Below are 23,932 nucleotides of genomic sequence, written 5' to 3'. Positions count from 1 at the left end.
ACAGTGATTGTACTCTTAGAAGTTTCTTTTAGCTTCTTTTTTGTGTAAACTCTTAGGAAAACTTGACCCATATGATTAGATACTCGTACTCGCAAGTCTTCAGTGGCTCCACATTGCAAACTGTTTTGTCCAGTCCTCTCCAAGACCAGCTCCTTGCTCCAGTTTGGCAGGACTGCCTGCTTCCTTCCAGACTTCTCTCCTCCTTCTCTCCTGCAGGCCTTTGATCCTCCTGCTGGCCTCCCTCTGTTCTGTACCATCCAGCGATCCAGGCTCAACTCAGCTCATCTACAGAAAAACTTCCCCTGATTTTTCCAACCCTTCTTCAAACTCTTGCAGTGCATTCTCTATATTATTCACTGAGCGTTAGATATACCCTGTGTTGGACACTTTTTTTCTGGAAATGTTCTCTCTGCACTGTGCCCTTTGAGAGCAGAAACTAAGAAAAAAATTACTTCTCTGAATGCTCCAGAGCTTGCGTTATGCCTGCAAATGTCATGTAATAGACACATGCAATTTTCTCAGCTCTGACTCCTTGCCCAGGACTTCAGGGTCTGTCTCTCCCCACTCTCTGACGAAGTTCCAGGAGACTGTGCACTCTGCAAACAAAGGGGTGCCACTCAAAGTCCTTCCTGTTCACCTCTACCTACATGAGGCTCCAGGTGTCCTGCCAGAGGGCTTTGGGGCGGGACCCTAGGGTGGTATGGGAGTCAATGGGTCAAAGCTGTAGGAGGGAGAAAAACATAACAGGCTAGATAACAGGAAGCTCCCCACAGTAAGGCTGCATGAACGAGCTTATCTGAAGACAAAGAAGCCAGGATGGAGCCACAAGGCTGACCCCACCAGCTCATCTCGGGGCCTGTCCCATGGTGGGGAAAGAAGGCTGGCAGTATCCTCAGGAGGCTGGAAGTGTTGCTCCTAACGATGAAGCCTCCAGTGACCTGGACCTGGAGCAACTCCTGGAAGATGTTGGAGAAGAGCCGGAGCAGCTGGAGGAGCCGCAATGTGGAGAGGACGCTGGGGAGTTCCCCACAGCCTTCTTTGAGGAATAGCTGTGTGCTCCTGCCTCCTGCTGCTCTCTCATCTGCTTCCACAGGAGCAGCAGAGAGAGCCCCTCAGAGGGTCCCTGAGAAGTTGCTAAGTGTGGGCTTGTCGGCTACAGGTCAATTGGCTAAAGTCACAGCTGTGCAGTTTATGTGTTAATAAAACAGGTCATCAGCTTAAGTGGTTCAGTTCATCTCTAACCACATGCTTCCCTTGGCATCTCTCCCTCCCCTCTGGTCCCTGTGGCAAGTCCCTGTTTCTGGTGCGAGGCCAGCACAGTATAGGGATCTGGGAAGGCAGTGAGACCTGAGTTCTGGGAGGAGGCCATGGAGAAGGGCAGGTCTGCATTCAGATCTTGGCTCAGCCACTTACTAAGTGCGTGGCCTTGAGAAAAGCACTAACCATTCTGGGTCTTCTCTTTATGCCTCCAGTGAGTGGATTCAGGACCATACAAGGTTGTTGGTGATGCTTACATGAGTGATGCACTTAACACGGCATATGGGTACACGTCGGTTGTTACTGTAGTGGAAGTAGAAAGGTTAGATTAGGGGACAGACCCTGGGCTCTGCGCTGGCTGCCAGTGTTTGGTGTCTCCTGCCTGGAGGAAGTCACTGAACACCAGTACTGGAGGAGGGATCCTGGGTGTGAGCTACTTCTTAAGTAGTTGAGAAGCTCAGTTTTGGTGAGAAGGAAAAGACAGAGGTGCCATCAGTTTCTCCTTGGGTGCCTTCAGGCAAATTCTACTGGTATTTTTATTTTTGTGGGCAAAGGCTGGGAAGTTGAAGAGGGAATGGAAGCAGATGGCTCTGTTTCTCTCTGATCCTGGGTGGCTTTCCATACCCACTGGCTTCTGAGCTGTCTGTGTCTGGCCCGGGTTATTACCAGAAGCTGTGACCCTCTGTGCAGCTTAGTCTCAGGGAGTCCCCATTGAGTCTCACTCACTGGGCCTTTATGATAGAGTACAGGGTTTCCTGGGGCTCTTCGTGGGAGGGGTGCAGGGAGGGGCTGGAGAGGGTGAGCAAGGCATAGAGGATGCCGCTGTCATCCTGGGCCTCATCCTGGGGGAGAATGAAGAAAAAGGCGGTGAGCCAGTGGAAGGGGAGTGGTGGCTGTTTCTCTCTCCCACCTCCTGAACCTCAGGGCTGGAATCTGTGTCTGCACTGCAGCCAGTTCCTCTCCAACCTCTGCCACTGAAACCTCTGCTGTCCCTCCGCCACCATCTCCCCTCCTGTCCTTCTGGGTCTGTCTACAGTGTTTCCCAAGGATCAGCTCCTGGTTCACAGACATCCCCTCCACCACCCAATACCATCCTGGGAGGTCCCATCATCGACAGGGACAACCCTCTGAACACACGGGACTCCTATGTCCCCCAAACTCTAGTGACCTCCACTCCACTCAGCCATACCGTGGACTCTTAATCCCTGGGATTGAGAACTCTGAAATATTAAATGCCAGTGTCATTTTTATGCTACAATTTCCTTTCTTTCCAGCTCTCTTTTGCCATCAGCCTGTTTGCTATATCTGTGCTTTGACCTCCTGAACTCTTGTCCTTAATAATCTACTTTCTTTCGAGCTGTTCAAGCTCCTTGCTGATCTTCTACTCTCTACTCCTGCCCTTTCACTAGCCCCCTGACTGCCTGTGTTCCCCTATCCTTATGTCACACTTAGCTGACACAGCTCTAATTCCAGATGTGGCTGATGGCAGGGAATGCTATTTGCATACATCGATTCATTTCATACCTTTTTAAAAGATTTTATTTTTAAGTAATCTCTATACCCAACATGGGGCTCAAACTCACGACCTCAAGCTGAGTCACCTGCTCTACTGACTGAACCAGCCAGGCGCCCCACCATTCATTTCTTCTTACTCAGTTACAGAACCTTGATTTCATTTGGGGTGACAGTGTGCTGCCCTACTGATAGATGTGGGCCATAGGACTACATCCTAGCCAGTAAGATTCAGGAGGATGTTGTGGGTAGGATTTTCAGGAAGACTCTTTATTTATTAATTAATTTATTTAATGTTTTATTTTTTTGAGAGACAGAGTGGGGACAGAGGAGAGGCAGAGAGAGAGGGAGACACAGAATCCAAAGCAGGCTCCAGGCTTTGAGCTGTCAGCACAGAGCCAGATGCAGGGCTCAAACCCATGAATGTGAGATCATGATCTGAGCAGAAGTCGGATGCTCAACCGACTGAGCCACCCAGGCGCCCCTCGGGAAGACTCTTTAAAAGGAGGACAGATAGGTGTGGCATAGTCTTTTTTTCTTTTCTTCCTTCCTTTTGTTTCCTGTCTGGATTCAGAAATAATGGCCGGAGTCTAAGCAGCCATCTTGGATCATGAGGCAACATTCAGGAAAGAATCCAGTAGCCAGGACAGGAAACAGGAAGATAGAAGCCTGAATCCTAAGGACAGTGGCCTGATATCTGATTCCTCATCCTTTTATATGAGGGAAAACAATAATATCAGTTTTATTTAAGCACTGTTACTTTTGGTCTCTGGTGCCAACAAGTGAACATAGCTCCTAATGAACAAGTACCAGAGGTTTCTTTTTTTTTTTATTTATTTTTATTTATNCACGAACCCTGAGATCATGACCTGAGCCAAAGTCGGACGCTTAACCGACTGAGCCATCCAGGCGCCCCAAGTCCCAGAGGTTTCTAACCTGCATGGGGAAAAACATGATCATGTGCGGTGATGCTTTTACAGAGTTTATGGCTTCTCATCTGCGTTGAAATCTTAAATACTGTCTTCCATTTCCTCAGTGACTATGTCACATTTTTCTTCATCTCCAACCCTCATCCTCACTCTAGAGACAACCACTGATCTTTCCTCTGCAAAATTAAAAACACTTTGTATATCATTGACTTCATCAATATTTTTATTCACGGCTCTTAGGTTTTATGTCATATTTAGGGAGATCATCTCCACTTCATGGTTATAAAATAGTCTCACATGCTTTCTTCTGGTGCTAGGCTTCTTTCCCCTCATTTAACTCTTTGGTTGATTTCCATGGAATTTATTTTGGTGCAAATTATGAGATAACATTATTTTCTCAGATGGCTGTTCAATTGATCCCTCACCAGGTACTGAATTACTCATCTTTCCCCATTCATTAGAAATGCTAGTTTTTAACCTACTAAAATCTCATGTGTATTTGGGTCTGTTGTTGTCCTGTCTGTATTTGGGATATTTTCTTTTGTTCCATTGGTTTATCTGTGTATTAATATGACAACATCGAATCATTTTCATTATTGCAGCTTAATAATTACAAGCACTAGTGCTACATAGTCCTTATTCTGTGCCAGGATCTATTCTCAATGAATTTCATTTAATTGTCACGACAACCCCCCAGGGTGAGGACTATTATTATTCTCATTTTACTGATGAGTAAGTTGAGGCACAGAGTAATACAACCATTGCACCAGAGATTCCCCAGCCAGGATTTGAGTGCAGGCAATCTAGAGTCTATGCTGCTCACCTCTGTGCTTTAATATCTGATAGGGCTAATCTCCTCTCACTGAAATCTTTCTTTAGAGGAATTTCAAATCAGTATTGGAAGGTGTTGGGGGTGTAAATCATTAATGTCTCTAGCCCTGTCCTCTCTTTCAGCTATCAATGCATATATCCAAGTTTCTGATGAACATCTCTGCTCAGATGCACATGGGTATGTCTAACATGTCCCCCGCTAAGGAATCATCATTCCCCTCCAAACATGGTCTTTGACCTCCCGTGTTCTCTAATTTGCTGGGTGGTTTCATCCAAGTTCTTCCCACTCCCTTGACCCCTATACCAGCCTGATCACGGAGTCCTACTGATTTTCTCTCTTGAACTCTTCCCGGGTCTGGCTCTCTCCCTCCATCCACACTGCCACTGCATTAGACTGGTCTGGCCCACCTTGGGCGCCTCCACCCCAGACTGATGTATCTGCATGGCAAACTGCTTCATGTTGCCTCTGGGAGCAGAGGCTCTTGGGTGTGATTTAGGAGGTTCTCTTCTCCCATCTCCAGCCTCCTGACGGCACGGAGCTGCTTAGAGTTCCTCCACTGCTTTCCCGTGCCTGCATGGACAGTGACCTCTTCACCACCCTCACCAGTTACCTGGCTAATTCTCTTATACTCTTTGAGACTTTTTGTTGTGTCACTTCCTATAGGAAGCTCTCTGTGATTCCCCTCCTCTGTCCCAATCTACCACAGCCCTTTCTAAATGAGGCAGTCACCCCCTTTCCTCTACCTCTGTCACTGAGGTCCTTGAAAGCAGGACCTAGGTTTTATTTACATTTATATCTCCAATTGTAAGCCAGACCCTGGGGGCATCTAGGTTGCTCAGTTAGTTAAGCGTCTGACTTTGGCTCAGGTTATGATCTCATGGTTTGTGAGTTTGAGCCCTGGGTTCTGTGCTGACAACTCTGAGCCTGGAGTCTCCTTCAGATTCAGATTCTCTCCCTCTCTCTCTGCCCCTCCCCCGTTCATGCAGTGTTTCTCTCTCAAAATTAAATTTTAAATATTAAAATTATATANCCAGGCCCTCAACAAATGCTTTCTGAGCTGAACCAACTTCCTTTCCCTTCTGCTCTCTCCTTACTCTTCCCAGGGCTGACCTTCCCCTCCCCATGAACCAAAAGTTGAGAACTGATGAGAAATGATTAAGAGGCAAANTTCATGCTGTCTCTCTCTCTCTCCTAGAAATAAATAAAAATAAAAAATAAAAAAAAAAAGAGACAAAAAACTAGAAAATGATCAGATTTGCGGGGAGGGATTGGTCTGGGGCAGCGGTTCTCAAACTGCATCACACACAGATACCACTTGATAAGACCTTTAGGAATGCAGACTCCCAAGCCCCGACCTCAAGCCCTGCAGGGATCTGCATTTTCTTTCTTTCTTTCTTTTTTAAATGTTTTATTCATTTCTAGGAGAGAGAGAGACAGCGTGAGCAGGGGAGAGTCAGAGAGAGAGGGAGTCATAGACTCCGAAACAGGCTCCAGGCTCTGAGCTGGCAGTCAGCACAGAGCCCAACGCAGGGCTCGAACCCACGAACCGCGAGATCATGACCTAAGCAAAAGTCGGACGCTTAACCGACTAAGCCACCCAGGCGCCCCTGCATTTTCTAACCTGCACCTGCGGTCATTCTGAGGCAGGTGGGTTCTAAGAACCACTCCAGGTGTGGAGGTTGGTTGGGGGCGTGGCCCAGAATAACTTACCTTTGCTTCTCTTCCACCAGAGGCAGGCAACCAGTCCCAAAATTGCAGTTTTGAACACAGCAATGGGCAGTGCCACCCTGACCACGGTTTCCATACTCATGTCCTTTGTGATGGTGGTGACAGCCACCAGTGTGGTGGTGGTAGGGCCCTCAGTGGTCATCTGGGCAGCTGAGAAAACACGAGAATTTAGCAGATTCCGCCTCAGAGGCCTGGAGATAGCTGGATGAAACTGTTAAACCTTGTTCCCTAGGGTGGGGAATATTGGGGGGAGCGACTCTGAAGCGCTCACATAGGGTAGGATGATGAATCCACGTCACTCAGCTTAAATCTTGACTCTACCTCTGATTCGTGGTGTGACCTCAGAACCTCATTTCATCCCTGACAAACAGGGATCACTAAATCCACAGGGACAAAAAATACTTTCTATTGTAAAATATATGTAACAAAATGGACCATTTTAGCCGTAAGTGTATAGTTAAGTGGTGTTAAATTTCTTCATATTCTTGTTTAACCATCACCGCTATCCTTCTCCAGTTTTTCATTTTCCCCAAACTGAAACTCTGCATACCCCTTAGACATTCCCTGCCCCCCACCGGCCCCACCACTGAGACCCACTGTTCTGTAGAGCCTGCTTTTAGACAACAGGCTTGAGCAATGGAGACTGATCAAGGCAAAAGGGCCCACATGGATTCCCTGGCTGAACACAGACAGACCTATCAGGTGACCTCAAAATGTCCATAAGCCCTAACTGACCAATGGGCTACTTACAACCAGGCACAAGGGCCCAAAAAAGGGAAAATTCCATACATCGCCATACCTCCTCACCTTCCCCGCTTTCAAAACGGCTCCTACCCATTGCCTTGCTGCAGACAGCCTCTCCTCTGCTGTCCTGTCTGCTGCTCCCTTTGGGTGTCGTCAGTAAAACTTCTATCACCTTTGTTCTGCCTTGGGTGCATCCTTTCACCTGCCTGGGCCACCTACTTCCACCAATCATCCCCCCCATATTTGGGGGCCCCGGTCTGATTGGAAAAACACCACATGTTTTAGTCTGTCTCTATGATTTTGACCGATCTAGGGACCGACCTCTTACAAGTGAAAACTAACAGTATTTGTCCTTTTTCAGGATTGTTCTAATCAGTGAGAAAACATCTGTGAAGCACCTCTAATTTATATTGTAATGTATTACAATTTTTAATGTTTTATTTATTTTTGAGAGGGAGCGAGAGCGAGAGAGAGAGAGAGAGAGAGCATGAGCATGAGTAGGGGAGGGACAGAAAGAGAGGGAAACAGAATCCAAAGAAGGCTCCAGGCTCTGAGCTGTCAGCATAGAGCCTGATGCAGGGCTCTAACTCACAAACCGCAAAATCATGACCTGAAGCAAAGTCAGATGCTTAACCGACTGAGCCACCTGGAATGTATTTTTAAGGTTAAATTAATAAAGACTCACAAACAGATTGTATTTTCTTTTAATAGACCATTAAAAAGTTGACCAAAGCCAAAGGAAAAAATCCCATTTGAATAAAATCTTCAGATAAGTGTGGACCAAATTCACTATCCACTCTTATTAGAAATGAAGAATAAAAGTGTAAATACCATCCCTCAGTTGAGAATTAAAACATTTTTAAATTTCTTAATCAGGGGCACTTGGGTGGCTCAGTCAGTTAAGTGTCCAACTCGGCTTAGGTCATGATCTCCCCATGGGAGACTTCTGTGCTGACAGCTCAGAGCCTAGGGCCTGCTTCAAATTCTGTTATCTCCCTCTCTCTCTAACCCTCCCCTGCTCATGCTCTGTCTCTCTCTGTCTCTCAAAAACAAATAAATGTTAAAAAAAAACATAAAAACTTTGACTCACAGGTAGTCAGAGATGAAATTGAGAACACCATTAACTCCCTTTTATAAAGATTCTAAGCTCAGAAGGTTTTATGAGTAAACTGTTGGAAAAGTCAAGGAATAGATAATTTCTAAACAGAAGGTTTCAGAACACAGAGAAATGGAAAACTTTGCAATTCTTTTTTTTACTTTTTAAATTAAAAAAATTTTTAATTTTTATGTCTTTATTTTATTTTGAGAGACAGGCAGAGAGCGAGGGGCAAAGAGAGAAGAAGACACAGAATCCGAAGCAGGCTCCAGGCTCTGAGCTGTCAGCACAGAGCCCAACGTGGAGCTCAAACACATGGACTGTGAGATCATGACCTGAGCCGAAGTTGGACACTCAACTGACTGAGCCACCCAGGCACCCCCAAAATTTTTTTTTAAGTTTATTTATTTTGAGAGAGACAAAGACAGAGTGAGTGGGGGAGGAGCAGAGAGAGAGGAAGAGAGAGAACCCTAAGCAGGCTCCACACTGTCAGAACAGAGCCTGATGTGGGGCTTGAATTCAGGAAACTGTGAGATCGTGACCTGAGCCGAAACCAAGTGTCAGACGCTTAACCAACTGAGCCGCCCAGGTGCCCCCCAAATTGTTTTTATTTGAGAGAGAGAGAGAGAGAGAGAGAGAGAGAGAGAGAATCTTAAGTAGGTTCCACACTCCGCATGGAACCTGATATGGGGCTCAATGCAGGGCTCGATCTCATGACCCTGGGATCATGACCTGATTCCAAATCAAGGCTTGGAAGCTCAACCAGCTGAGCCACCTAGGCACCCCAATCTTTGCAATTCTAAAACACTTTGCAAATCTAAATCTTATAATATGAGAACACTGAGGCTATTCTGAATAATTTTTTAAAAATACAGATTAAAATAAGAAGCCAATGGGGGTGTTATTTACTTGTTTGTTTTTACTGATCCAAGTGGAGGGACATACCCAGTATTGGCACTATAGGAAAATGGATAGGTTGGCATTGCCTTTGGGAATATCTATCAAAATGCAAAATACCAAGGCATGCTCTTTGACCCAGTGATTTCAGTGCTAGGAATTTATCCTGTGGAAATACTGGGCAAGTCTTCAAAGGCCTGTGTTTCAGGGTATTTTTTGCAGCTTTGTGTTGTGGCAACAACCTAAATGCCTTTTTTTTTTAGGTTTATTTATTTTTGGGACAGAGAGAAGGCATGAGCGGGGGGTGGGTAGAGAGAGGGAGAGGAAGAGAATCCCAAGCAGACTCCACACTGTCAGCATGGAGCCTGATGCAGGGCTCAAACCCAAGAACCCTGGGATAATGACTTGATCCAAAGTTGGACACTCAACCGGCTGAGCCACCCGGGAGCCTCTAACTTAAATGTCTTTATATAGGAGACTTGAATAAATGCATTATGATACATTACTGCAAAGGGACACCCTGCAGTCTTTTTAAAAAACACGTAATTGGAGGCATTGGTGGCTTAGTCACTTAAGCCTCAGACTCTTCATTTCGGCGCAGGTCATGATGTCACAGTAGGTAGTGAGATTGAGTGACGCTCAGACTCCACGTTGAGTGTGGAACTTGCTCAGGGTTTTCTTTCTCCCTCTTTCTGCCCATCCTCCACTCACACTCTTTCTCTCTAAATAAATAAACATTAAAAAAATTCTTTTTATTACTTTCCTGTATTTTTAATATGAGCATAAATATCCAATTAATTGTATTAATTGAAAAATTAGCTTATTAATGAAAAACTCATGGTAAATGTGACTGAACTGAAAGATGAGGAGAGTTAGGAGGATCAGGGAAGGAGAAAGAGGGGTCTGAAGAAAGCAAAAACCTCTCAAAAAAGGCCATTTAGTTGGAAGTCCTAGCCTCAGCAATCAGACAACAAAATGAAATAAAAGTCATCCAAATTGGCAAAGAGGAAGTTAAACTTTCACTTTTTCCAGACAACATCATACTCTACATGGAAAACCCAAAAGACTCCACCAAAAAAGCTGCTAGAACCGATATATGAATTCAGCAAAGTCGCAGTATGTAATCAATGTACAGAAATCAGCTGAATTTTTATACACCAATAATGAAGCAACAAAAAGAAAGAAATCGATCCCAATTACAATTGCACCAAGAACCATAAAATACTTGGGCATAAACCTAACAAAAGAGGTAAAAGATTTGTATGCTAAAAACTATAGAAAATTCATGAAAGAAATTGAAGAAGACACAAAGAATTGGAAAAAACATTCCATGCTCATGGATTAGAAAAATAAACATTGTTAAAAATGTCAATACTGCCCAAAGTAATCTACACATTCAATGCAAGCCCAATCAAAATTGCATCAGCATTCTTCTCAGAGCTAGAAGAAACAATCTTAAAATTTGTATGGAACCAACAAAAGACTCCAAATCGCCAAAGTAATGCTGAAAAATAAAACCAAAGCTGGAGATATCACAATCCCAGACTTTAGCTTCTACTACAAAGCTGTAATCAAGACAGTATGGTGTTGGCATAAAAACAGACACATAAACCAATGGAATAGAATGGAGAACCCAGAACTGGACCCACAAATGTATGGCCAACTAATCTTTGACAAAGCAGGAAAGAACATCTAATGTAAAGAAGATAGTCTCTTTAGCAAATTGTGCTGGGAGATCTGGACAGCAACATGCAGAAGAATGAAACTGGACTACTTATACTATACACAGAAACAAACTCAAAATGGATGAAAGGCCTTAATGTGAGACAGGAAACCATCAAAACTCTAGAGGAATAAACAGGCAACAACCTCTTTGACCTCAGCAGTAGCAACTTATTACTCAAGATGTCGCCAAAGGCAGGGAAATAAAAGCAAAAAAGAACTATTGGGACCTTATCAAGATAAAAAGCTTCTGCACAGCAAGGGAAACAATCAACAAAACTAAAAGGCAACTGACAGAATGGGAGAAGATATTTTAAAATGACATATCAGGTAAAAGGCTAGTATCCAAAATCTATAAAGAACTTACCAAATTCAACACCTGAAAAGCAAATAATCCAGTGAAGAAGTGGGCAGAAGACATGAATAGACACTTTGCCAAAGAAGACATCCATATGGCCAACAGACACATGAAAAGGTGTTCAACATCACTCATCATCAGTGAAATACTAATCAAAACCACACTGAGATACCACCTCACCCCAGTCAGAGTGATTAAAATTAACAATTCAGGAAACAACAGATGTTGGCAAGAATGTGGAGAAATGGGAACCCTCTTGCACTGCTGGTGGGAATGCAAAGTGGTGCAGCCCCTCTGGAAAACAGTGTGGAGGTTCCTCAAAAAATTAAAAATAGAATTACCTTATGACCCAGCAATAGCACTACTAGAAATTTATCCAAAGGATACAGGAGTGCCTGATTCATAGGGGCACATGTACCTCGATGTTTATACCAGTGCTATCAACAATAGCCAAATTATGGAAAGAGCCCAAATGTCCACCAACTGATGAATGGATAAAAATGATATGGTGTGTGTGTGTGTATATATATATATACACACACACATATATATACATACATACATACATACACATATATACACATACCATACCTTCTTTATCCATTTTTATATATACATACACACACACAATGGAATACTACTTGGCAATGAAAAAAAATGAAATCTTGCCATTTTTAACAACATGGATGGAACTGGAGGGTATTATTCTAGGTGAAATAAGTCAGCCAGAGAAAGACAGATATCAAATTTTCACATATATGTGGAATTTAAGAAGCTTAATAGAAGACCATGGTGGAAGGAAAGGGGAAAATTTTGTTACAGAGAGGGAGGCAAACCATAAGAGACTCTTAAATACAAAGAACAAAATGAGGGTTGATTGGAGGGGTGCAGGGTTGGGAGGGGAAAATGGGTGGGCATTGAGGAGGACACCTGTTAGGATGAGCACTGGGTGTTATATGTAAGCAAAGAATCATGGGATCTACTCCGATAGCCAAGATCATACTGTATACAAGGTATGTTAGCTAACCTGACAATAAATTATACTAAACAAACCAACAAACACAAGGCCATTTAAGGGAATATGAAGGAGGTGCCAGAAATAGAAATCCAAGGCTGTCTTGCTAAATTCAGGCTGTGAGCCACTTTCTATTTGCTCTGAAACCAGCAAGGTGGTCAGATGGGGCAGTGGTTTACCAAGGGTGGGAGCGTGGAGAGTGTCCTTCCTGCCAGGAGCAGTGATATGTTGTCAAAATTGCCAGCGCAAGTGACTGTAAAAAGTAAACCTAGGATTTTTAGTTTTCAAGGAATTTTCTACAGATAATATTCTACAAACAGTGAATCCCCTAGTGCCTGCTCCTGGGAGAGGCTCCCTCCCCAGCTGCTCTGGAGACAGACAAACCTAAGTTCAAGTTCCCAAGGCCGCTGCGTAACATGGGAACATCTGTTACTGTAACCCATCCCGTGATTTGGTGAAAATAGGTGAAGACAACAATAAGAGCAGGGCAGCTGTGAGGCTGAGCAGCTAATAGGTTAAGAGTGGAGGCTCTGGGGTCAAAGTGGGTTCAAGTCCCATCTGCACCATGAGTGTGACTTTGGGTAGGCGTTTAGGCTTTTTGAGGCTCACTTTCCCTATCTGTAACAGGAAGACAACAGCAGTGCCAGCCGTTACTGTGGGGTCGTGGGGAAGGTTGTGAACCAGGGTGATGTACACCTAGTTGTTCAGCCCGACACAGTGCGCGGTAAGCAGCCGCCGCCATGTTTCTGCTGTAGATGCCACGTCTACATGCCAGGATGGAGGAGCAAGATTGAAGTGGACAGTGGGGACAGTACAGGCAGAGGTGGGGACTAGGGGTGGGGGGAGGCAAGGAGGCAGGGGCAGAGAGGTATGGGAAAGGAGAGGAGGGAAGGGGCTGGGGTAGGAAGCACTGTGGGCCAGGTTCTGAGGGGCAGAGCAGAAGGACTCCGGGGTATTGGAAAAAGAGATAATGGGGCGTTACCAGGGGACAGGGGTCTTGGGTCATGATTGGGTACCTGCTGTGTGTGCTGGGCTGAGCCTGTAACTGTGGGGAGACACAAGACTCGGGGCTGGCTGGGGTTGTTCACAGAGACACACGACAAAGGGAAGGCAGACACATGCCCTGAAGAAGTCAAGTCCACCTGGACAGCGTGGGGTGAGAGGAGTGAGGCAAGGCTGGAGGCCCAGCTTGGAGCAAGAAGGGAGGATTACTGGGTAGCCTGGAAGGTGCTGAGGCTGGGGGAGTAGGGGTGGGGACTGGCTCTGGAGGGGGCAGTGAGGGGGATGGGCAAGGAAGGCAGCCAAGATCTGGGGAGATTGGAGAGAAAGAGTAAAGTTGGCAGAGGCCTGGGGAGGGAGAGAGGAGTTTGAGAGAAGGGACAAGCAGGGAGATTGGGGCCTGGGCCAGGCCTGGGGGACGAGGGCACCGTGCAGAAGGGGTGTGGTGGCTGCCGGGCAGCTGGACTCACCATCAGTGATGGTGAGTTTGGTCCCCGGGATGGACTGCCACAAATGCCAGCCGTCTCTTAGCGTTCTCACTTGGACCCGGAAAAAGTACCTATTCTCATCTTCTTTCCGAAGGTTCGATATGCACAGGGTACCAGAGTTCTGACCGTTCAAGTCCAGGGCGATCCGGTTCTTGTAATCCTCATGGATAAAAGGTCCGGTACTGTTGTAGATGGTTTCTCCATGGAACTGTGTCCTTCTCAAGGCTACACTCAGTCTGGGATCAGTGGCTAAGTCCCAGCAGTGGAAGTAGGAGAAAGAGATGCAGATGGAGCCACGCTTGGGGGCAGAGAGAGACTCCGGCTGCTTGATCCCAAAGTCAGTTTTTGGATTGCATGCTTCTGAGCTGCCTAGAGGAGGGAGAGGAGAGACTTTGGGCCATCGGGAGAGATGAGGAAGATAACCCAGACCCTCTGGCACCCTCACCCACAGGCACTAGTGTGACAGATGGCAGGACTGGCCCTCTGGCCTGGGTGTCCCCCTTGCCAGGCCTGGGGTAGAGAGGAGGGTGAAGGGTTGGGGAGGACCTGGCACTATGGGACCAGCCCCCTGGGGCTAGGAGGCCTGGTCAGCTACCCCAGCAGACCCCTTCTCCAGCTGCACAGCCACAGCCCTTCCTGGGGACTCTCCGGGCCTCAGGGCAGAGCCAGGGTGTCCCAGACACTCACCAGCCTGCAGGGATACTAGCAGCAGCAGCAGCAGCAGGGGCAGCAGCAGGGACAGACTCATTGCCTCACTCTCCTCCCAGCAGAGGAGAAGCCAAGTAGCTCTGTCAAGGCCAGAGGGCAGGTCCTACGGAGGTCTCTCCTCGGGGAGTCCAGTGGAACATGGATCAGGCTCCTTCAGGAAAGCAAGAGAGGGTGAGCTTCCCTAAATTCGCCAGCCCCTGTAGTAATCAGCACTTCCTTTATCACTCTGCTTTCTTCTTTTCCTACGTTGCACAAGCGCCTCCCTTGTGGCCAGCGCACAGAGAGCCATGAGAGAGGCCCCCAGCCTCTTTCTTCACATAGTGGGCCATGGTTCTGACCATGGCCATCTGTGGGCTCTCTCTTCTACCTCAGCTCCTGGCCACCTCTCCTCAAGAGTCAGCCTCTGTCTCTCCAGCTGTCCTTCTGACTGGCTCTCTGGGTGTCTCCTGGCCTCTGTCTGTCGTCCAATTATAGGCACTGAAGCTGGGCCAGCTTTGGCTCTTCCAGCCAGAGGACGGGCAGCAATGAGACTCTGCCCAGCTAATACTCCCTCCCCTCAGAGGGAAGGTGAAGAGACCCACTGGTGGACAGATGGCCTTAACCCCAGCACCAGGCACCAAGGACACCCAGCTTGGGCTTGGCCCCTCTCCCTCCCAGCAGGGGCTCCCCTGCGCAGGACCCAGGTCTACCAGGCTCCTTCCCTCCCCTGGTCAGCTCCTTTTGTGCAGTCTCACAGCGTCTCTGGGGTTAGGAGGTAAAGGCGGGCCTTCTGGAGGCCACGCCTCGACTCACAGGAGGCAAGACTGGATCTGCAGGCCCCTGTGTCCTCCATTCCACAGATGAGGAGACCAAGGGCTCAGAGAAGCCCTGCCCCAGGTCACGTGACTCTCAGGTGGCAGGTCCTGGACTCAAACTCCAGTCTTGCTGAGTCCACAGAGCCTTTTGGATATTCCCACCAAGTTGCACCATGCAAACTTGAGCCTCAGCTCAAGAGTTCTGGGGGGTGAGCCCCAGAAGGCCTTATTTTTGTAATGCTCCTTAGGTGATTCCCTCCACAGCTGTGAGAGCCCTGGCTAATCTGGGGCCTTCCTTGACCAGAGGGGAAAATAAAGCCCAGAGCAGTAATGAGTTACCTTTGGACAATCCATGGACTGTCTCCAACTGAAGGCACTGCCAGCCTGTGACTGGTGGTGGGTGGGGGCAAGACACGAGCTGAGACCATTGGTGACTCTTTGTACCAGTTTCAGGAGGCTTGGCTCCCTCCCTCTCCAGAATGAGGTTGGCACTGGCTTACTGAGTAGATGGTGAGGATTGGAGAACATGATTTCATCACAGGAAGTGGCCTCATCTTCTGGAGGTGGAAGCAAGAAGACCAACTTCCTTTCTCCATTGCTTCCTCAGTCCTAATTTTCTCCCACGCTTCTCCCAGGGCCTTCCAGGCAGCCCCTGCCCTGTCCCTGTGTCTGCCTTTCTTACACCTCCTCCCAGGCCCCAGGAGACAGGTTCTGCATTTTCACGGAATCCCCTTCTCTGAGGCAGGCCCTAAACATCCATTGCCTCATCTAGATTCAGCCCTACAACACTGTGTGGTGGATTTGTTGTTTCTCTATTTTCACCATCAGGAAACTGAGGCACCATCAGGAAGCAGCCTTAATGACATGGAGTCCACTGGGCTGTGAAAGATGCTTGGGTGAATGGTAACAGCTGGAAAGGTGGACAGAAGAGAGGGACTGACTGCCTTCTTGGCAGCTCCTCTGTGGGGTGGCCTGCCCTGTCTGAGGGGTGGCACGTGAAGTTTATTCCCACCTTGCCTCACTAGCTGTGGAACCTGGCTGGACAGTCTCCTCTTTGCCAGGTCACCCAAGGAGGGGATGGACCCTACTAGGCGGTGCCGCGGCCCCTTCTGTTGGGCAGCAGGGCATGTTTACTCAAAGGCTCTAGGTCACTTTGGCAGAGTACCTGTCACCCGGGTGCCTCAGGCCCTGCTGCTCCCACTAGATGCAAGCTGCCCATTCCACGTCATGTTCAAGCCCCTGGCCCCAGTGGGATCCCTGTGAGACTTGAAATTAGGAGGCATGATTTCTGCTCACAGATGGTGTGTGGTCTTGTTCATCCTCCCTTGTCCCAGTAGCAATGAGAGGGCCCTGTCATCAGCTGAGCTGTGGCTCTACTCACAGAGGGGCTTCTGGGAGGAGGAGGGCCTGGTGTGTTGTGATTCATGGATGGGCAGAGCCTAAATGCAGCTCTTTAGCCCGGGGGGTGTCCATGGGGGAAGGTTCTGAAGCAGTGTGTTCAGGAGCAGAGTGAGGGCTATGAGCTGTGGACCACAATCTGAGGATACTGCCTTAGTCTACCTCCAAGTTATCCTAAGTTTCTATTCTCCCTTCCTCATTCATGTCCATCACTGCCCCAGTCCCCCGCTCCATGGCACCTCACCCTGCTCCTGCTTTCCCCCCAAGACCAGGAACAAGGCAAAGATGTCTGCTCTCACTACTTCCATTCATTGTGATGGAGGTGTAGCTCATGGAATAACGTAAGACAGAGATAAAAGTGTTCTGTGTTTTCTTAGAATCTGTATTTACGTATTTGGCATTCATTCGTCACATGGCAATTGTATTAACTTTTTTTTTTAAATTGTCTGCACTCTTCATGCTCTGGCACTTGTGGCCTTGGGGACTGGGAGAGATGGCCCCTCCCAAGGCTAGCCTATTCTTAGATCTTGGGAAGGGCTTTCCCATAGTTTCCATATGCATATGCAAACTAATCCATGGTCTCGTACTCTAAACCACTTTCTTTGGCTTTCACACACCAGGGCAATATTTCCTTGCCCTGATCAACCCTGTGCTGGGTTCCAGGCAACTAGAGATAGTACTTGTAGCCCAAAACCCACCAGAGTAGTCAAACTAGACAATCCTAAGCTGTTTCCCCTTCTTTGCCATGTCTTGCCAGGTTAAAACATGATAAAGGCTGTGGTCTATGCCTTCCGCTCGGTCTTGCCTCTGCCCACTCTAATGTTTCCCCAGGTAGCCGTCTATGGCATGGCGTTTTCCTTTCCCTTAGGAAATAAAAATTATAGAAAATCTCCTTCAATGGCATTATCCCTGTGTCATCACTCAGTCACCTCTACAATTAAAATCTTGCACGTACAACAATCAAGACAAAATGCATCCAGATTGAAAAGGAAGAAGTAAGAACTGTCCTTACTCATAGACAGGTTATGTAGGCAATCCAGTAGATTTTGTAGATACAAAAGAGCTAATAGAGTTATAAGTAATTTAAGCAAGGTTGCAGAATACAAGAGCAAGATACAGAAATCTTATTGTGCTTTATATGCTAATAACAAAGAATCGGAAATCGAAAAAAACCCATTTATAATAACATCATAAATATGAAATACTTAAGAATAAATACAGCAAGATCTGTACATTGATAACCACCAAATTTGCTAAGAGAAATTGAAGAAGACCAATAAATTCTTCTATGAGAGGACTCAATACCGTTAAGATGTCAAGCTTCCCCAAATTAATCTGTAGCTTTAACATAATCTTAACCAAAATCCCAGTAGGCTTTTTTGCAGAAACTAACAAGGCAGTTCTGAAATTCCTAAAGTGGGGTGCCTGGGTGGATCAGCTAGTTAGGCATCTGAGTCTTTTTAAAAAAATTTTTTTTTTTAATTTATTTTTGAGACAGAGAGAGACAGAGATGAGTGGGGGAGGGGCAGAGAGAGAGGGAGACACAGAATCTGAAACAGACTCCAGGCTCTGAGCTTTCAGCACAGAACCCGATGCGGGGCTCGAACCCATGAACTGTGAGATCATGACCTGAGCTGAAGTCGGACGCCTAACCAACTGAGCCACCCAGATGCCCCAAGCGTCTTACTCTTGATCTTGGCTCAGGTGATAATCTCATGCTTCATGTAATCAAGCCCTGCATTGGGCTCTGCACTGACAGTGTGGAGCCTGCTTGGGATTCTCTCTCTCCTCCTCTCTCTGCCTCNTGACCAACTTGATTTTGTTTCAAGTCATGATCTCACAGTTTTGTGGGTTCAAGCCCCACATTGGGCTCTGCACTGATGGTGCAGAATCTGCTTGGGATTCTCTCTCTCCCCCTCTCCTCTCTCTGCCCCTCCCACACCTCTCTCTCTCTCTCAAGATAAACTTAAAAACTAACTAAAATAAAAAACAAACATTAAAATAATTTTCCTAAAGCAGTTTGAGGACTGAAGCCAACCAAAACAACTTTGAAAATGAAAACAAAGTAGAAGGGTTTATTCTATCCAACATCAAGACTTATTGGGGCGCCTGGGTGGCTCAGTCAGTTAAGTATCTGACTTCAGCTCAGGTCATGATCTTGCGGTTTGGGGGTTTGAGTCCCACATTGGGTTCTGTGCTGGCAGCTCAGAGTCTGGAGCCTGTTTTGGATTCTGTGTCTCCCTCTCTCTGCTCCTCCCCCACTCATGCTCTGTCTCTCTGTCTCAAAAAATAAACTATAAAAAAATTTTTTAAAAGACTTATTATATATATATTTTAATGTTTTTCTTTTTAAATTTCTGAGAGAGGCAGACAGACAGTGTGAGCAGGGGAGGGTCAGAGGTTGAGGGATATACAGCATCTGAATCAGGCTCCAGGATCTGAGCTAGCTGTCAGCACAGAGCCCGATGCAGGGCTCTAACCCATGAACCATGAGATCATGACCCGAGCTGAAGTCAGACACTTAACTGACTGAGCCACCCAGGCACTCCAAAAAAGACTTATTATAAAGTGGTTGTAATCCAGATGGACAAATAGATCAATGGAAAGAACAAAATACAGAAACAGACCTACACATATGTGGTCAGTTAATTCTCCACAAAGGTGCAAAGGTAATTCAGTAGAGAAATGATAATCTTCTAAACAAATGTACTAGAACTACTAGACTCTATATGCAAAAAACAAAATACAAAAAAGAAAAAAACCTCAACAACACACAAAACACCATACCTTGATCCGTTAAACAAAAATTAACTCAAAATGAATGATAGGTCTAAACTTAAGACGTATGGAGTGCCTGGGTTGCTCATTCAGTTAAGCGTCAGACTCTTGGTATAGGCTCAGATCATGATCTCACGGTTCGTGAGACAGAGCCCCATATTGGGCTCCACATTGACAGCATGGAGCCTGCTTGGGATTCTTTATCTCCCCCTCTCTCTTAGCCCCACCCCCGTTCATGCACTCGCACTCTCTCTCACTCTCTTTCAAAATAAATAAACTAAAATATAAAAGGCCTAAAATTCCATAACTCAAGAAAAAACAGAGGAGAGAATGTGACTTGAGGCTTGGCAAAGATTGCTTAGATTCAACACCAAAAACATGTTCTATAAAAGAATATACTAATGAATTGCAGTTTATCAAACTAAAGCTTCACAAATTGAAATAAAATTATATATATATAAATGTTTATTTATTTTTGAGAGAGAGAGAGAGAGTAGGGAAGAGGCAGAGAGAGAGAGGCAANGGTCAGAGGTTGAGGGATATACAGCATCTGAATCAGGCTCCAGGATCTGAGCTAGCTGTCAGCACAGAGCCCGATGCAGGGCTCTAACCCATGAACCATGAGATCATGACCCGAGCTGAAGTCAGACACTTAACTGACTGAGCCACCCAGGCACTCCAAAAAAGACTTATTATAAAGTGGTTGTAATCCAGATGGACAAATAGATCAATGGAAAGAACAAAATACAGAAACAGACCTACACATATGTGGTCAGTTAATTCTCCACAAAGGTGCAAAGGTAATTCAGTAGAGAAATGATAATCTTCTAAACAAATGTACTAGAACTACTAGACTCTATATGCAAAAAACAAAATACAAAAAAGAAAAAAACCTCAACAACACACAAAACACCATACCTTGATCCGTTAAACAAAAATTAACTCAAAATGAATGATAGGTCTAAACTTAAGACGTATGGAGTGCCTGGGTTGCTCATTCAGTTAAGCGTCAGACTCTTGGTATAGGCTCAGATCATGATCTCACGGTTCGTGAGACAGAGCCCCATATTGGGCTCCACATTGACAGCATGGAGCCTGCTTGGGATTCTTTATCTCCCCCTCTCTCTTAGCCCCACCCCCGTTCATGCACTCGCACTCTCTCTCACTCTCTTTCAAAATAAATAAACTAAAATATAAAAGGCCTAAAATTCCATAACTCAAGAAAAAACAGAGGAGAGAATGTGACTTGAGGCTTGGCAAAGATTGCTTAGATTCAACACCAAAAACATGTTCTATAAAAGAATATACTAATGAATTGCAGTTTATCAAACTAAAGCTTCACAAATTGAAATAAAATTATATATATATAAATGTTTATTTATTTTTGAGAGAGAGAGAGAGAGTAGGGAAGAGGCAGAGAGAGAGAGGCAAAGAATCTGAAGAAGACTCCAGGCTCTGAGCTGTCAGCACAGAGCCTGAAGCAGGGCTCGAACTCATGAACCACAAGATCATGACCTCAGCCGGTCGGAAGCTTAACCGACTGAGCCACCCAGGTGCCTCTAAAAGTATATTTTAAAGTAGGAGTTAACCCTCCCCAAGCCCCAGGAGGTAGGCAGAGTCTGTTATGGTCCTCATTTTACAAGAGGAAACTGAGGTCCTGAGTGAGGTTGTGAGTGTCACTTAAGGTCACATTGGCAGTAAATATCTGCTGTGGTGTTGGGTCTGTGCCTCTCTGCTCACCTCCACTTCCCCATGCAGTGACAACTGTCAACAGTCCGAATAGCCAAAGGTTCCCTTTTCTGTGTTGTCTTTTGCTACACACAGAGATGCTTGAGGGCAGACAGAGGCATGGAGCTTTGGGTCCTTGGCACCCGGCATAGTGCACGGGGCAGTCAGTGCTGAATGGTGCGGATGGAAAGAACACAGACGTGGGCGTCAGGTGATGACGATCCATGTAGCTTTCTAGTCAGTGGGCAGTGTTTTCTGTGTCACCTCATTGTGTCCTCACTCAGACCCTCTAAGGGGGGTAGTTGTTAATCCCACTTTATAGATGAGACGACTGAGGCTCGGGGAAGGGAAGGCATTCGCCCAGCAGTCTGACCCAGGGCCTGCCTTCTGTGCAGCCTGCCTCTGTCACATTCACAAGTTTCATTTGTCGTGTGACTGAGACTTCCTCATCTGTCAGCCTCCTCATGGCCGCTGGCTGCATTCCAGCTCCCGATCAACCTGACAAATGCCAACACAGCTTCTCGGAGGTAAGAGCAGAGGGCTGAGAACTGGGAGGCACTGGCTGACCTCTGACCTTGCTGTGCTCCTGGCGTGGGAGAAGAGGAAGGACACTCCCAGAGACCCTTGTCGCCCTTCCCCTCTGTTTAACAAATAGCTCCCCAGAAGCCCTGATTTGTAGCATTTGCCAGTTTCCATGGTGTAAAAACTCCCACAGAGTTAACTACTACTGTGTGGACAGAGTGTTTGCATCCCCACTGGACCCCCCAAATTTATATGTTGAAGCCCTAAGCTCCAGCGGGGCTGTGCTCGAAGATGGGGCCCCTAAGGAAATAACCGAGGCTAAATGAGTCATGGGGGTGGAGGGCTGATCCTATAGGACTAGTGTCCTTACAGAAAGTGACGGCAGAGTGCTGCTCTCTCTGTCTCCACACGCACACGCCGAGGGAAGGCCTTGTGAACACAGCAAGATGGTATGACCTACAAGCTATAGGCGATGACTTCAGGTGCCAAACCTTGATCTCGGACTTCCCAGACTCCAGAACTGAGAGAAATTCCTGCTATTTAAGTCACCAGCTCTGTGGCATTTCATTATGGCAGCCAGAGCACACTAATAAGACTCCCAATGTGAAGTCACTGAATTTGAGCCAAGAAGAAATGCACAGCAGCAAATGCGTCTATGTTGCTCCTGCTGTGCAGATGCAACAGCATAAATAACGTCAAGAGCATAGATAATAGTAATACGTGGTAAACTGAGTAGGGAAGGACAAGTTTTCTCCCTTTTTAATGTAGTTTATTATAAGGTTATATTTTTCTTTTAAGTGTATGTATGTATGTATGTATATATGTATGTATTTAGAGTGCAAGCAGGGAAAGGGCAGAGAGAGAGAATCCCATAGGCTCCACACAGTCAGCTGTGTGGAACCCTACAAAGGACTCAAACTCATGAATTTTGAGATTATGACCTGAGCAGAAACCACGAGTCATATGTGTATCTGACTAAGCTACGTAGGTGTCCCAGGCAGTATTTTTTCTTGATTAAAAATTTTAAAAACATTTTTAAATGTTTCTTCTTGAGAGAGAGAGAGAGAGAATGAGTGGAGGAGAGGCAGAGAGTGTCTTTTGACCCCCTTCACCCATTTTGCCCCCCTCCCCACCTCTGGCAACCACCACCCTGTTCTCCCTAAGAGTTTCTTTGTTGCTGTTGTTGTTGTTGTTGTTGTTGTTGTTTTTCCAGATTCCACATATAAGGAAGACCATTTGGCATTTAAAGGTACAGACAAAGCTTTATTGGGGGCAATAGTTGCAGCAAAAGGGAGACACAGTCACCCTACTAAGGTGCCAGATGGGCTCTCCGAACAATAGCCAGGGAGTTTTAAAGGGGCTGAGGTGGGAAAAAGGAATGTTGCTTAAGTGAGTAGCGGTGGGGAAGCCCAGGAAAATGGGGACACAGGCGCAGTTGACAGAAATTGCTTCTTCATACACAGGACGTTTCATTTGCATGTTAAGTCTCCACCTCTGGGCATGTTTTTTAGCATTAAGATGAGAAAAGTTGGTGAAAGGTCAATGTTGGCGACCATCCCATCTGGGATCAGTTGGAACCGGTCTGGGTTTGCTCCTTGGTTCTTGCTCTGCTCTGCAGGGAAAGGGGTAAGAGCCCACAGGGAGTGCCCCAGGTGCCCAGGGGCTTGTTCCAAGGTCCTTGACTGTCTCATATATACCACATTTTATTTATCCATCCATCCATTAGTGGACACTTAGGTTGCTTCCATATCTTGGCTATTATAAATAATGCTGCAGTCAGTGAACGTGGGGGTACAGATACACTTTTGAGTTAGTGTTTTCCTTTCCTTCAGATAAATATCCAGAAGTGGGATTGCTGGATCATATCAGTAATGCCTTGTTTGACTTAAGTTTGACATTTATCATTCTTTTAGAAAATCAACTATATTTCCTGAGTTATTACATACTTGAAATGTTTGCTGCCTTTCTAGTGAAGAGCCTAAGTAACGTCATTTTGAGATTAAGACCTCCATTAAGAGCAACCTCGGGCTGCATGTAGCCCCAGTTCCTCAGATTGCTCAAGGCTAAAGCCATCCTCGGACCGCCCTCAGATCAGCTAATCAAAAAATATTCCTGTGGGGGCGCCTGGGTGGCTTAGTCGGTTAAGTGTCCGACTTCGGCTCAGGTCATGATCTCGCGGTTCGTGGGTTTGACCCCTGTGTCGGGCTCTGTGCTGACTGCCAGCTCAGAGCCTGGAGCCTGTTTCAGAGTCTGTCACTCCCTCTCTCTCTGACCCTCCCCTGCTCACACTGTCTCTCTCTCTCTCCTAGAAATAAATAAAACATTAAAATTTTTTTTAAAAAAATATTCCTGTGGTCTGAGTCAAGGCTAGGAACTGTAGACAGTTACTTTGTACAAAATAGCCAATCACTCACCACTTGCCTGAAC

General features: G+C 46.2%; 1 protein-coding gene across 4 annotated transcripts in view; it reads right to left on the bottom strand.

Moving 5' to 3' along the window:
* Positions 1-14,963, bottom strand: part of LOC144227115 (paired immunoglobulin-like type 2 receptor beta) — a 17,347-nt gene extending 2,384 nt beyond the window's left edge. For 2 of the 4 annotated variants that reach the window (XM_077758651.1, XM_077758650.1), the window contains exons 1-3: positions 14,265-14,963; positions 13,560-13,946; positions 6,241-6,408 (exon numbers count right to left, since the gene is read on the bottom strand). In XM_077758651.1, coding sequence (XP_077614777.1) covers positions 6,241-6,408; positions 13,560-13,946; positions 14,265-14,325 — 616 coding nt within the window. In that variant the 5' untranslated portion in view covers positions 14,326-14,963. Of the gene's footprint in view, positions 1-1,753; positions 2,100-3,623; positions 3,706-6,240; positions 6,409-13,559; positions 13,947-14,264 lie in introns of those variants that run through there. The other 2 variants (XM_077758652.1, XM_077758653.1) reach the window with 2 other exon arrangements.
* Between the last annotated feature and the right edge of the window lie 8,969 nt (positions 14,964-23,932).

This window comes from Crocuta crocuta, unplaced genomic scaffold, assembly GCF_008692635.1.
Source record: "Crocuta crocuta isolate KB4526 unplaced genomic scaffold, BGI_CrCroc_1.0 scaffold273, whole genome shotgun sequence".
In the NCBI taxonomy this organism is placed as follows: Eukaryota; Metazoa; Chordata; class Mammalia; order Carnivora; family Hyaenidae; genus Crocuta; species Crocuta crocuta.
This window is presented reverse-complemented; position numbering and strand designations above follow the sequence as displayed.